Raw genomic sequence first — 15,674 nt, forward strand, 5'->3', positions numbered from 1 at the left:
TCCTGCCACTAGGTTCATCAGTACCATTTATTTTAGATTCCATATATATGCGTTAGCATACGGTATTTGTTTTTCTGACTTACTTCACTCTGTATGACAGACTCTAGGTCCATCCACCTCACTACAAATAACTCAATTTCGTTTCTTTTTATGGCTGAGTAATATTCCATTGTATATATGTGCCACACCTTCTTTATCTATTCAACTGTTGATGGACATTTAGGTTGCTTCCATGTCCTAGCCATTGTAAACAGTGCTGCAGTGAACATTGTGGTACATGTCTATTTTTGAATTATGGTTTTCTCAGGGTATATGCCCAGTAGTGGGACTGCTGGGTCATATGATAGTTCCATTTTTAGTTTTTTAAGGAACCTCCATACTGTTCTCCATATTGGCTGTATCAATTTACATTCCCACCAACAGTGCAGGAGGGGTCCCTTTTCACCACACCTTCTCCAGCATTTATTGTTTCTTGATTTTTTGATAATGGCCATTCTGACAGGTGTGAGGTGATACCTCATTGTAGTTTTTATCTGCATTTCTCTAATGATTAGTGATGTTGAGCAGCTTTTCATGTGCCTCTTGGCCATCTGTATGTCTTCATTGGTGAAATGTCTATTTAGATCTCCCACCTGAACGGTACGCTAAGCGAACATGCAAGCATATGCTGACAATTAACACTCCAATCAGAACCAGAAACCAAGACTGAATCCAGATATAGGCCACAACTTAATTTCCTGTGTGCACTTTCGCCAGCTCTAGTCACATTCACCAACATTAGGGAGCACTGAGAGGAGCTCATAAACGGTAGGAGATACAGGCCTGAGATTATGGAGGGTGCATTCGACTGTATGCTAGCTCTTTGCCCCTGTACTGTCCCTAAACCAGGCACACTGTCTGTACTTGGCTTTCACTTAACCTGTCTATACTTTAATTCAGTTTATCAAGTAGTTATTTTGCATTCACTGTATGGCCAACATGAAATCCCCTTCTTTTGAAAAGGTCAAAGGGGCACATGTATCTTTTCTGAATTATAGTTTTCTCCAGATATATGCCCAGCAGTGAGATTGCTTGATCATATGGTAGCTCTATTTTTTAGTTTTTTGAGGGACCTCCATACTGTTTTCCATAGTGGCTGCACCAACTTACATTCCCACCAACAGTGTAGGAGGGTTCCCTTTCCTCCACACCCTCTCCAGCATTTGTTATTTGTGGATTTTTAATGATGGTCATTCTGACAGACATAGAGAACAGACTTATTGTTCCCAAGGGGGAGGGGTGGAAAAGACATCGATTCGGAGTTTGGGATTAGCAGATGCAAACTATTGTATAGAGAATAGATAAACAACAAGTTCCTACTGTATAGCACAGGGAAATATATTCAGTATCCTGTGATGAACAAGAGTGGAAAAGAATATAAAAAAGAATGTATATATATATATGTATATCTGAATCCCTTTGCTGTACAGGAGAATGTAATACAGCATTGTAAATCAACTGTATTCAATAAAAAATAAAATAAGTAAAAAAAGGTCACAAGGGAATATCTGGGATGGAGGTGGATAATTCAAGGACCTTCATAAGATAATCTTTTTTTAACCTAAGAATGGCTATTCACATTAAGAAGATCAAAATGAGGAAGCATTTGTTTGACAAGCTACTATCTTTTCAAATCCCTAAATGCCAATAAGATACCCTTGCCCTGAGACTTATATAAAATAGCAACAAGAAAAAAACAGACTTTCAAAGGGTTAAAAATGGGCACCTGGACAGAGGTAATATATAAAATATTTAATAACCTCCACATCAGGTCATCAAGTGAGGCAAACAGACCAGACACAGGTGGCAAGCACCCAGGGTGGCCTTGCTACTTCACACCAGCCAAGTGTTGGCTACCATTGAGGCCACCACCCCCACTTTTCCTAAAACCATCATATGCCTAATCACCTTTGCATGAAATTATAAACTTGGAGATTCCTACAATTACAGGTAAGGCAGAAGGCTTTGTGTGGTACTTCCATGAAGAATCAGAGAGAGGAGAGTCAGTTGAGTGATAGGATTCTGCATCTCCTCTCCCCATTTCCCCCAAAGCCGCCATATGTGTAATTTATTTTACACAGAAATTCTGCATAAGACTTCATTTTGGAAACCAAAACATTATCCTCCTAAAATAAGTTTAAATATTTAAGGTCTTATTTCTTGGAGCACTCGTCCTTTCTGAGAGTTAGAACACAGCACTGATGGTTTTCCTCAATCAGTGTGAATGACTTTGGGATCTGCCACGACCTTTCCTGATGGCAGCCATGGGTGGAGGAACAAGATGCAAAGCTGTGAGGGTGCTGACCATTGAACAAATCACTCAGCCTCTTCAAACCTAAGCAAGAAGGTCCATTAAGACACGTAAATAGCTGAAAAAGAGGACCAAGGTGACAGAGACCTCACAACTCAGCCAAACAATAGCCCAGGTCGAAGGGACCAAGGCAGGGGAGCTGGAGAAGAAAGCACAGAATTCCTGGGGTCTGGCTTTCCATGCGCTGGTGACGAAAGAAAGTTGGACACAGTGGGGGGTGGCCTTTCTCTGCCAAGCAGACTCTCTGAGGCCCCCAGAGCCCGTGCTCATCACGGGACCTCATCTGCGGTAGAGAGTAACAGTATTCAGCATGTGCTGGTTCAAAACCCTCCCTCCCATCTATCCCCACTGCGTGAAAGGAGGTTAGGGGCTGGATATGGGTTGAACTCTGCAGCCCGAAGACAGAAAACAGATCTGAATGCAAGCCAGTCCTTGCCTTATTAGAACATATTATCGAAGTATCACACAGAGGGGTTTTCTTATTAGCACCAACTTTGCAACAAACAAACAAACAAACAAACAATAAAACAGAACATCCATCTAACAAAATCTAGGAGGGGTACAGTATGATGGAGTGATGAAGATACTGTACTTAGAGAGGATGGTCTCTAGGGGGCATGAAACAGGAACAGACCCACTAACAGTGGACACTAATCGTGGAATCCACAAGGTCACTAGTGATGGGCACAGAGCCTTAAGGGTAAAGGCTTTAGCAAGTGAGACAACTAAGTGTTACAAACAGCCAGACTTACAGGAACGGTTTGCCACAGGGATTTTGAGTTATGGGGGAAGGGCTGCCTGCAAGGCTAGAATAAGATGAACTGTACATGGAGGAGGAATCGGTAGGTCTAGACTGATCAGACATCTCTCACCCTGGGTCAGAGAGAAGGTCTGCAAGGTTGATCCTCTCAAGTTCGAGAACAGCTCAGCCTTAGCTTTGGGTTCAAGGGAATGGCAGACAGAGTGTAACAGAGTATGGACTCTGGAATCAGGGAAACGTGCGTTTTCATCCTAGGGTGACCATCTGCAAGCTATTTGATCCTGGGTAAATCATCTGATGGTCCAAGCCAGCACATGCTCACCCTAGAATGGGGAGGAGGGTAGGTAACTATCACATCAAACTGTGGGGAGGAAAAGAATGAGCCCATAGGGCACCACCCCTGGCATGAGGTGTATGTTTGGAAGCCCTTCCAGGGAAGATACACATCACTTAACTTTATCTCTCATCTCCAATGCTCTGACATTCCAATCTGCCGGTTTCATTTCTTGTGACTGTGTTGGACGGTCCCTGATTGTTGTAGGAGAGGCATTAATCTCTCTTTTAATATCCTGGTGAGCTCAGCCTGTCTCCAATCAGAAAACAATCTGCCCTCGTTGACCCCAATCCTGTAACCTGGAAGAGCTCATTTACTCAAAGGTAAGCTCCGTGCACAGGGCAGCACACCGCCAGGTGACTGCCCTGGAGTGCGGCGCAGACTTCTTACCCACAGCCCCTCCCCAAAGCCCCATTTCACCAAGTAGACTTGTGGGTTTCCTTTCCTCCTGTGCATTGATAAGCTCTTCTCACCTCCCATTATCGATTAAGCATAATCTGCAGCCCACAGACCAGGCACCGTTGATGGGAAAGGAAGCTACCTGTTCCGAGGTGAGAGAAGAGACAGGGGAGTTGCTCTCGTTCATATAGGAATCCTAGAAGGTGTCAATAGGGGGACAGAGCCAAAAAGCTTAGGCCTGTGCCCCTGGGTATTCGTATGTGGCCCTTTACATGGGTTAAGTGAATCAATTATGCTCATCAATTTTTAATCAAAGATTGTGGGAAAATATTTTCCTCATAATATACACATGGATGTAATATGGAGCAGAATGCAAATCTGTCTGAGTGTTTAAGACAAAATTCAAGAAATGACATGCTCCAGCGGCCACGTGAGGCTGAGCTCTCGGACTCCCCTGGGTTCCGTGCACTCTTTTTTCCGTCAAGCAGCACTTCAATGGCAAAGTTTCAAAAGCATTAGCTTCGGCCATAAAACAATAAAAGAGAAGTCACTTACTAAATGTTAATTGAAGCAGGCAGAGTGAAGGAAGGGGATAGAAAAGAGAGAGAGAGGTGAGAAGAGAGACAGGGAGGGGACAGGAGGAGAAGAACGTGGGAAAGGGAAGGACGTGGAAGAAGGAAGGAACATCAAAAAGAAGGCAAATTGGAGTGAAGGGGAAGAACCACTGAAGATAAGGAAGCAAGAGAAAAGACTCAGGAAGAGGAAAGAGGTGCTTCATACCATAAGCAAGACTAGAGTGGAGGGCCCTAGTGCCCGGGCTTTGATTTGAAGAGACACTACTATCTTTTGTTGTTGTTTCTGGACTATGTGAACAGCAATCCAAATCTTCCCCTCATCAACTGATTTTCAATGAACAATAGGCTTTCATGAATGTACAGAGGAATAAGTGCATAGTAGCCATTTCATAAGTATTTTTTGAATGAGTGAATGATGCATTTGAAGGTGGATTAGCATTTATAATTCATTGGGCATTGTAGCAGTACCTGATTTTAACCCAACATTTACAAGAACAAGAAAACACTTATACTATGTATCCACCAAGAGCAGTCTTCAGCAACACCAAGAAGGAAAGCACAGCTCTCCGAACCTTCAGATTTAACTTCCCTCTCTCCGAGCCTCCTGCAAATGGAGAGCTTAGGATACGGGGAACACTACATATAGTTCTGCTCAGGTTCACTGATTTTTTTCTCAAGGTCTGTTCAAGGATGCTTCTCCCTAAGGCTGACATCTTCTGCCAGGGTTTTCTGGAGGGGATATACTCCTTACTTTTCTAGAGGAAGCTCTTTTCTCCACTCCCCTTGTGAGGTTCACTGGCCAAAGCCCAGAGGCAGGGATCATACCTGATCACACTTTTTTTTTTTTTTTTTTTTTTTTCCTTTTTACGGTACGCGGGCCTCTCACTGTTGTGGCCTCTCCCATTGCAGAGCACAGGCTCCAGACGTGCAGGCTCAACGGCCATGGCTCACGGGCCCAGCCGGTCCGCGGCATGTGGGATCTTCCCAGACCGGGGCACGAACCCATGTCCCCTGCATCGGCAGGCGGACTCTCAACCACTGTGCCACCAGGGAAGCCCCTGATCACACTTTTGACAGAGCCCAGGAATTAAGTGAGGAACCCAGACAGTCACATGTCTCTGTAAGGACAGGACTGAATCTGCCCACAATCCCTCTGACACCAGAGTCAAAATGAGAACGTTTCCATCAGCCCTGTGATGAAGGGAGAGGGAGCCCCTCCATCTTTGCTTAAGAATGGAAATGTAGTTGTCTCTGCCTGGATTGCTATTGTAACTGATTTTGAGAGAATCCATGTTGAGGTTCATTGTTGATTATAACAAGTCTAATCATTGAATTCCCACGTCATGTGTGATTTATACTGAGTTACTCATGTTATACTTATATGGATTCTATAAGGCTCATGTTAGTATCCATAGGAAATACTCACTGAGTCACATCAACCCAGAATTGTGTGACCTATGCCCTTTCTACTGTCCTCTGTCACCTCCCCATTGCCCACCTGTTGTATAATACGTTCACCCTTGTAATACAGAGGGTCGGTCAGTCTGGTCAAAACCAGGAAGTTGGTAACACTTTTCTTGGACATTCTAAACATTCCTCTACTTTGCCTTTCCCCAACTCAGAACATTCTCTTCCCCTCCTTCAAAAACCCAGCTCTATCTCTTCTAGAAACGTTTCTCTTGGAAAAGGTCTGTTTCTCTCCGTCCAGCAGAGTTCAGTACAGATTTAAATTCCTATATTTTCTTTCCCAGTGAGGCTCTCTGTCTTAGGGCTTCTCTGTATGAATTGAAAGGCTTTTTCTCACATCTACAGATTCAGGGACTAATGGAGTTAACAGAAGAGCTGTTTGGGGACAGATGGGGTGAGGGCGTTGGAATCCAGTGGGCTTTCCCAAGTGTGGTGGGTGGCAGATCTCTGTCAGGACTGCCCTTAGAATAGGTCTTGATGGAGGTTTCACATTTGGTGACTGTGCCCACATGCAAGGCAGTACCAGCATCCAACAGACGTTTTTCTCCCTTCTTTTCCCACCTTAACATAATCAGGCAAAAGCCAACGGTAATACCCAAAATACATGGCCACATGACAGAGCGTAGAGTGGGGAAGAGAGGAAGGAAGAAGAGAAAGGAAGCAAGGGGGAAAGGAAGGGAGAATGGGAGGGCGGGGAGGAGGGGGGAAAGGGAACTGAACATATATATTCAGCAAACAGTAGCCTAGACTCACACCTACAAGCGTCTGTCAGGCGAATCTCTTTAGACTGCTATTTGCCTTGGACTGTCTTCAGTAGGCTATATCTGCTTCCAAAGGTGGGTAGTTAAAAATAATATACACCACGAGCTGTGTTTTGGCATTTTCCTTCACTTTCTATCTTCAACACTGCTGTTGTCGTCCCTTAAAACTCAATCAATTCAGCTGATCCAGGGAACAGATGGCATTAATCAACCCCCCGAGAATATGCACAAAAGCAATTAGAAATGTAGAGACATGGAATTTATGCCAGCAAATCAATTACCAATGATGGCAAATCAACATGGCTTACCCAACTTCCCCGGTTTGTTTTTCCACGGAGCAACCTCTGAGAGTAGTAATGATCCCTAGTTTACCCCCCTGCCAGAGGGGGGATGAGAATGGGACGCCGAGATTTAATCGCATCATCCTTAATGACTAGTTCTTACTCTGCTGACGAAAACCAGCATAATTTACAGACTATTAAGATGCATCAGGATGACGGATACAGACTGCATGGGCTATACGGTGTCATGCGAATATGAAATATACTGCACTGAGGATATGGTCGTTTGGTATTCCCTGAGAAGAACTTCATTTCAGAAAACAGCACCTTTTCTAGCATTTACAGTTCTCATTTGTCAAAAACAATGGGAGAAGCTACAGAATACATTTTAACCACAAATCTGTGCCTTCTGTGAGTTTACTAGCTCACAGGTTCCTAGGGTTTGAATTGACTAGGCTCATGATTTTCTTTCTGATTCTTTATGACCTTTGCAGATTTTGAAATTTTCTTCCTTAGGCCCTTATTAATTATCACTTGAGTTAATGTAATAAGCTCTTCCCTGGCTTTCTTACTACTAGCCTTCGCCCATTTTAATCTATCCGTCACACGGCGATTTTTTAAAAAACAAAAATCTGATTAGTATTATCTAATTACATGTGCAAAATCCTTTGACGACTCTCCATAGTTATAACAGTAAAAATCAAAGACTCCCATGTTTACCTAGTTGTCTAGCTTCTTATTCTACCCCTATGCCTACGAGCCACTCTTACAAGTAATCACTACAACACAGAAAGCCTGTAATAACCTCCCCTCTTTTCCCCAGCTGGGAAGTTTGACTTCAAGTCTCTGTTTCCCTCAGAGAGCCTGCCTTGATGCCCCAGCCAGTTTGAGATGCTCACATGTGCCTTACATTACACTCTGCGCTTACCTTCATTATAGCATTTATTACTTTGATGTGATTAAAGATTTATTTTTCTGGCTGCTCATGTTCAAAGATCCTTGGAGTCATGGACTCTATCTTCTTATGCATCTTTATTTCTCCAGCTTCACAAAAAAATTGACTTTAAGAAAAGAGAACCTTTCATTGGGATTCACTTCTTCAACAAGTTTTTCAAATGAGTAACACACACATATGCTTAATCTTCTCCCAACCACAGCTTGAGAAGATGACATCAGAGACTCAGGATTATGTTATCAGGCAGTGTTGTAGGTTTGCAGTTAAATAAGATCTTTCCAGTAATTTATGACTAAAGCCCCATTAAATAAACATTTCCTCTTTATACTGAACCCTGGGCTATGAAGAAGGACTCTTATAGCAATATATATCTGTGTATTTTCAGACTATATAAGAAACACTCATTAAAATTGCAAAAGCAAATTAATAAAATTAGCTCAAAATTGGTACTGAGGTCAAATGAATGGAGAGAATTTCTCTTTTAGGAACAAGTAGCCATTTGACACAGAAATAAGATCATGCCAGCAAACTCATGGAAATGTGCAGCCCTGTGTAAAGGCAGGGGCCCATTTATCAGCTCCATACCCAGTCAAATTATCTAAACTTCTGCCATTTCACTTAAAAGCTACACATGCTAACTTCTTAACATTTTCAAAACTAGAAGAGGTAATACTTGTCACTTGAAAAAACAAAACAAAACCATAAAACAAATACATTTTGAAAGATTCTAGTAGCTGGACCATAGAAGGATCTTAGTTTAGAAATGAAAAATTTTAATTGGAACCCATTCATTTATTCTCTCATCCATGCATTTGCCCAGTATTTTAGATACTGACTATAGACATTCAAATAAAATATGATAATCAGGGAAATGTGCATCTAGTTGGGGAGACAAGGACTATAAGAAGTGTTATGGAAATATAGTAGTAATATAAAGAGATATTTGACCCAGCCTGGGGAAAGTGTGTTTGTTGGGGGAGAGGGGGATGGAGAAAGTGACAGAAGGTAAAAACGTGAAAGGGCATTCTAGACCAAGCAGACGGCATATGCAAATAAATGCAAGGAGATGTGAGAAAACATGGCTCGTTTTGGATGGCGGAGTTCCATTAACTGGAAATAAGGCAATGTGGGAGGACTCACTGGGATGAAATTTAGAGTATTAGGCAGAGCCCATTCAGGACCAGCCTTCTGCTGAGAAAGGAAGCTCATACCTGCTATTTATTGATAATATGTTTGGTCTGGCATCTATAGACTTAAAAGAAGTGACGCCAACAGAGGTACCTTTTATGGCATTGTTGTGTGTGTGTGGTCACAAATCTTCAGCAAGATTATGCCCTTTCCTTACCAAGTTTTAAACTGAAACTTGTAGAAGAGAAAACACCTGGTGCTCCTCCAAATATGAGGCTTCCTATCTTTGACCACTGTGATGTTCGGCATCTTGCATCAAATCTAGATCCCAATTGTTTGGTTGTTTTTTGAAGGTATAACTCAGGAGTTGGTTCTTGTGGAAGCGGCTGCCTCCATGCCCTTCGCTATGGACAGACTGCAGAGACTAACCACAGAGATCCCAAGGCAACGTTCTACAGATGCTCACACATAGACCCCATCAGAATGCATGGGAATTAATTTCATATCTTGCAAAGAGTCTGATCTTTGGAAATAGATAGATTTGGGTCCAGATCCTAAATTTTTTTCATTGCTTAGCTTTATGATCCTGGGAAATTTATTAACTTCTATTAACCTTAAATTTAGTCACCTGTAAACCCGATTTAATAAAGTCTACCTGGCTGTGCTGTCTTGTCAAATTATGTGAACACGGCACATGGCGTGAGAGATACAAAGTGCATAGCAGTTAGTAGGAATTAAAACCCTATTAAGTTGTTATTCTAAATATAATTGCTTAACAATTTTGAGCACAATTATCCCAGACGTATCCAAATGGAATGGCCAGTAGGCAACATCAACTGTTAAAGACGAAAATGTATTGGGACAAATAAGACCTTAATAATCATTTGATCCAACTTCTTAATACACCAACATCATTAGGATAAGTCAATAACCTGTATAAGGACATCTGCCAGAAAGTGTCAGAATTTTGATGAATAAAGACAGTTTCCCCTATGAATTAAAAAAATGTTATTAGGCTCCAAATGAGTACACTGAAGCTTCAAAATAAAGCCTTATTGAGTGAATGACTTTTGTATTCTGGCCTTTCAGGTAACTAGAGCATCTCCTCACTGTTCTATATGACAAGGATAATTAGCTTTGTATATATAGGTCATATTTCAGCAGAGTTCTGGCATATAAGATAAAGGGCTTTGGTTCACCAACTAAAGGCTTTAGGAACATTGCAAACGACATCACATTATTTTGTTTTGTAACAAATGGACACTGAAAAGTAAGGCAATCTAGTAAAGAGAAACTGGGTGCCACTAAAGAAGGAAAAGGCAAGAGGGGCAGGGAAAAAAACCCTGCAACTTAGAAGACAGTCATTCATGAGAATAAGAGGTGGGGGTGAGTAAAGTGATTCTTAAAGAACCTAACTTTCTTATAAGTCTATACCCTTGTGTGAAAACTGCTAGTCTAGCTGTTCATATTTTTCAGTTGTGGAAATATGAATTTGGTTTGGAGATGGGGGCCATACGGAGAGAAAGGCAAGAGAGTTCATATGGATGGTGAAAGATTAGCCCATTCAACCATGGGAAAATCTTCCGGACTCTTCCAAAGGAGCAGTACAATGCCTCTTTCACTTCGGATGACCATAAATGCCACAGAAAGTATACCGCAAACACCTTCCTGCTGAAGATAATCTGATGTTTGTTTACTTATAATATTACGTATTGATTGTGTTTGTGTGTAAGCTTCAGATAACTCAAGGTATAGTGCATCTCTTTATTTGAAGATCTTTAGGGATATGATTGACATTTTCCTATATTTTCGATAAAGTTCTGCCTGTGATGAAAGGGGTAAAGAGTTTTTTATTTCTCTCTCAAGGCTGTTATCTGTGTGAACCTAATATGTAGCAACAAAGAGATAAGATGCTTAGAGATCATCCAAAGTGACTGACTGGTCAGAATGAAGGCTCTTTATAATCATGTAACATCCAATTATTGTAAAATAAAGTGAACAGCGACCCTATAAGTGTCTCCTGCATTCCTCTTATCTTTTGAATGCAAGCTCTCCCATTATAATAGTCTTTCAACATACCCACTATTCGAAGAATCTCCTCTGTAAAGTCTGAGCTGCTGTTCTATTTGGAAGTAGATACATATCTCAACTGCTATTTTATACCTGAGCTGTGAGCACAGACACGATGCATCATCTGATGGGCATTTGGCATTTTAGCTGTGGCATAACTAGGGCTAGAACTCCTAGCATTTCAAACTCCTGGTTTCACTTTAACCAACTATCAAGTCACATCGTTTCTTCTTGTGTCAAAGGAGCTGATATTATATGTAAAATGGTTTTTCATTTAACATTGTCCTATCATATCTACATTTGAAATTAACTAATTCCCTCAGGGTAAATCCAAAGGAAGTGTTATAGCTATTTAATATCCTGAAAATCCGAAATTGGGGAATTTCCAGAGTTCTTATTACTGGTGGGTAATTATGTTCTCTGCACAGATTCATACTATCTATACTGTAGCTGGCCTTCTAACCTAACTTTATTTAATTTTGTTTAATTAGAAACTTATAAAATCTATAATTGGGTAAGCATTCTTTTTTCCCTTACAGCTAAATTCCCAAGTTTTGCTCAGATTATGAGAAAATTAAACACACACACACACACACACACACACACACACATCCTACATACACACAGCAATAACAACAGCAAAAATTATTATTAGAAGAATGGAAACAATTAAAAGTTGTTTTTACTTGAACAAAGTTCACAGGTATACCATGGAGCATCGTGGGTAAATAATCCATTTCCAAGACAACTGTCATGAGTGACCTGAAGTATTACTTCAAAATATAGAAATAATAATCTTGGGAAAAAAATCTTCCAAATTATCTATAAGCTTACACAAATTGACTATTTGAAAGGAGATTTCTTTTCCTCATTAGATGCATCTAAATGTTAATGGGTTGTAGATAACTAGTAAGTCAAACTGGACAATAAAAGTCTGGAAGAACTGTAGAATGTTAATTTTTTTTTTCTTCAAGGTTCTGCATCATAGGTTTCAAAGACCACCAGGATTGAATTCAGAAGTAATTTTCTGCTGCTATTCTATTGTTCACTGAATTAATACATTTTGTTTGGCAAAATAAAAACATTTAACATTATACTTTAGGAACACTGACCCCAGAGTATTTAGCAAGCAGCGTGCATTCAACTGAAATGCTGATTGGAAACAGGTAAATTCAACTGTCCCTGATGAAATACTAAAAATTATCACAAAGTTTTATTTTAAATGTTCAGAATTAGCTTTATTGCTGCATCAGTAATGATAAGCACGAGCCTTAAACTCATACCATTTAGGTTTTAGGAGCATTATTATAACATTAACCATAATTCAATGTTTACAGAAAAAGCCGTTCTATAATTTTTTTCCTTGCTTTAAGAAAAGGTGCTACATAAGGAAGCCCAAACCATATTCATACAGAGTATGTTCTATTTATTTCACCCTTATTCCTCATCCCTCCTTCACGGATCTTCAAAATATTCACTATGTTCAGGTAGGTAAATGTGCTAAAGGAAAAACACGGGCTATTTCGTTGCCACACCTTTGCATCATTAGGACAATACTGACCTCTAGTGTTTTAGGAAGTAGAGAAACTAACTCAGCACTGTGCCTAACTTCTTACTGAACCACGTAGATGTTTTTCTAAAGCACCATGGGAACAATTTTACTTAAAAAAAGAAAAAAAGGAGAAGGAGGAGGAGGAGGATGTGGGGAGAGGAGGAAGAGGAGAGAAACATCCGATTCTACCCTGTCTCTACCTATGCTCTGAAATAATGTCTGAACTAAGGCCCTTTGGCTCCTTTTTAAAGAGGTTGACCTCTTCAGCACTCCTTTAGAATACAAACTTTAATAAAATCTTTACAACACATTTCCACTAACTATCGATTTTGGATCCCCAAAACTTCCAATCACAGATAGAAACACTGGCTCAGCTTTAGACCATTCTCAGTAAACGACATTTGTCTAAGTGTCTTCCTTTGAGGTATAACCCTGGATTGAGTATCTCTTTCTTAAGGTGCTCTTGGACCTAAGAGGGTGGGAAGTGAGGTAGAGAAACTTGTAAGTAGTAAGTGGTCTTCCTACCCTTCTCTAACAGTGATGGTTCAGAGTCCAAAGAAAATAGTATCAAAACTGTTCCATACGGTTAGATATTTCTGAGGGTCATGGTGGGGGTTAGCAGGTAAGGGAGCACGCCCAGAAGCTTGAGGAACCTTGATAAACCATCTTTGGAAACAACACAGACGGCTTAATTGCATTCTTTCTCATTTAAGAGTTTCCAGAGCTGAAAAAACTTCCCTTTCTCTGCCTAGAGAGGCAGCTGAGCGATTGAGCTTGAACCTCTGATGGCTCCAGAGATTTATTCAAGTTTGACAAACTAGGTTCTTTAAATACACAGTGCAGGTGGCACATCCCCAGGTGTCCAGCCTTCCTGCCTATTAAATTAAGTGCCCTGCACTTGCCGAGGTTAGAGCCTGGACGACAGACTGCACACTTAGCGCATACTCATTATGCGTTCTTTGGCACGAAGATTTTGGGGGTGGAGTGCGCATCAAAGCTCTTCCTCCTATAACAGGGTCAGCCATTGATCTTGTGGTTTGACTATAGCGGGCCATGACTCTTAGGCCAAAACTCCCAACCCTATTAAACCCATGACCATTGGTTGCAAGATACCCTAACTGGAGCCTTCTTTCTAGGAGAGAGCTGAAAGCCATGGGTTGTGAAGCACTGGGCATACTACAAATCCGAGCGAGGCAGCCGCATTCAGAAATGAGCCTCTGCCACCGAGTGCGGTGGCTGTGAGCATCTCTGTCTCTGGAAGCTCAGCCCCCGGTGCATCCAGTCTGAACCGGGGACCCTGCTCGCGAAAAGCCCCGGCTGAGACCAGGCAGTCAGAGAACGCGGAGAGGACGGGAGGCGGAGGGTTGAGAACTGTCCCTTCTCCCCGCGAACTTTGCGATGCGGGGAGAAGGGCAGGAAATCCGACGGGGCCGGCTCCTTCCAGCTCTGCTAACTTTTGGGATGGTTAGAGTGATAGAAACACACCAATCAGCATTTCCCCCCCTTTCCCTCCGCTCAGAGCAGACACAATTGAACACGCTTGGACAGTTGAGTGTCTTTCCAAATGCCAGCGTTTCTGACCTCGCCTACCCGCCCCCAGCTCCTGGTACTCACAATTTGCCGCTGTTAATCCTAAATGCCACAAGCCGGAGAAGAACAAAGTGAAAACGCTGGTCAGCCGTAGTCCAGAATCCATTTCCCCCGAGTAAGAGGTCCCTCCCAATCGAATCTCAGATTCGCAGGCGCCAGCCGCGGCTTCTTCTTTCTGTCTGTCTCTCTCTTTCTCCTCTGCACCGCCTGACCCCTTCCCACCCCCCCTTGGAGACGCACTCGCGGCTTCACTCCATCCCGTGCCCAAACGCTCTACGGAAACCGTGGCGGGGGCTTCTCCGGAGCTGCGGATGGAGGTACCGTCCCCGCAACGGCCGCCGGCAGCACTCGCCTTCCTCGCTCGCCTCTTCCTCCTCGCCCCCCTCCTTAAAGGCGCAAACCCCGACCCGACGCAACGGCGGGCGCCGAGCTCGCCCGACCGCCGACTGCACCTCGTCGGCAGCTAGAGCTGGAATCAGAACCCGGGCGGCGGACAGCTCCTTATAGGCGAGCGTGGCGCGCGGCACCGCCCCCGGCCAGGCCCGCCCCTCGCTCTCCGGTGGGAGCGGCCTGGGCGGGTCTTCGCCCGGCTCCGGCGCCTTCCACCCGGGCCCCCGGGCGCTGCGGTGCGCGCCGGCCACTTGCAGGGGATCGGGGAGGGAGCTCACATTTCCATCTCTGCCTCCGTCCCTTTGGCTTCCCCTCCCTCTCCGCCCCCCAAATGTGTGTGTGGCGGGGAGAGTGCATAAAGGCATCGAAATTTAAATCAGGTTTTCGAAGAACGATGCTAAAGGGTTACTAAAAGGACTTGGAACACAGAACGCATTAGCAAGAGGGAATTTCCCACGGAAAGCTTGGCAACGAGATTTTTTTTTTTTTTTTTTTTTTTGAGAGGAGAGGGAACACTTGAATTATTGAATTACGCGATTGAACTTCCCCTGTGTTTGTTCTCTAGGATGGAAGGCTGGCGGGTATTGGTAATATTGGGATTTCTGATCTAGCGGTTTAAAGTGGTCCCGCCCCCGCCCCCACCTCCTACCTCCTGTGGCTCATCCTTTCACGGCGGACCACGTCTGCGTCTCCCTCCTTGCTGCTGGCTTGTAGCTTTGGGCAAGTACTGCAAGGTGTTTTGTGCTTTCGATTCCGGAGCCCGGGAGGTTCCTGGCGTCTGAGAGAGACAGAGAGACAAATTGGGTATGGTAACGATGAGAGTCAGGGTGGTCCTGGCTGGCTCATAGCATTCGAGATCGGTTTAAATTAAAATGCGGGAAAGGAGTAGTTTTGGTTTCTAACTAGAAGCTCCCTATTAGAAACCCTGGTTTTGTCTTTGGCTTCCAGTTTGCATCTGGGGACTCTCCTGATTGACCATGAAGCAACTTTTGTTTTTATTGAAGGTGTCAGAAAGCTGTCAAACCTTAACAAAATGAGGGGGCATAAGGATTTCTATGTGAA

The 15,674-nt window shown here is 42.9% G+C and overlaps 1 protein-coding gene across 1 annotated transcript in view; it reads right to left on the reverse strand.

Moving 5' to 3' along the window:
* CNTNAP5 (contactin associated protein family member 5) overlaps positions 1 to 14,674 on the reverse strand; it is an 857,380-nt gene extending 842,706 nt beyond the window's left edge. Inside the window, exon 1 of the mRNA XM_059053215.2 lies at positions 14,247 to 14,674. Within this exon, the coding sequence (XP_058909198.2) occupies positions 14,247 to 14,328 (82 nt within the window). The 5' untranslated portion in view covers positions 14,329 to 14,674. The remainder of the gene's footprint in view (positions 1 to 14,246) is intronic.
* Between the last annotated feature and the right edge of the window lie 1,000 nt (positions 14,675 to 15,674).

Source organism: Kogia breviceps, chromosome 2, assembly GCF_026419965.1.
Source record: "Kogia breviceps isolate mKogBre1 chromosome 2, mKogBre1 haplotype 1, whole genome shotgun sequence".
Lineage (NCBI taxonomy): Eukaryota > Metazoa > Chordata > Mammalia > Artiodactyla > Physeteridae > Kogia > Kogia breviceps.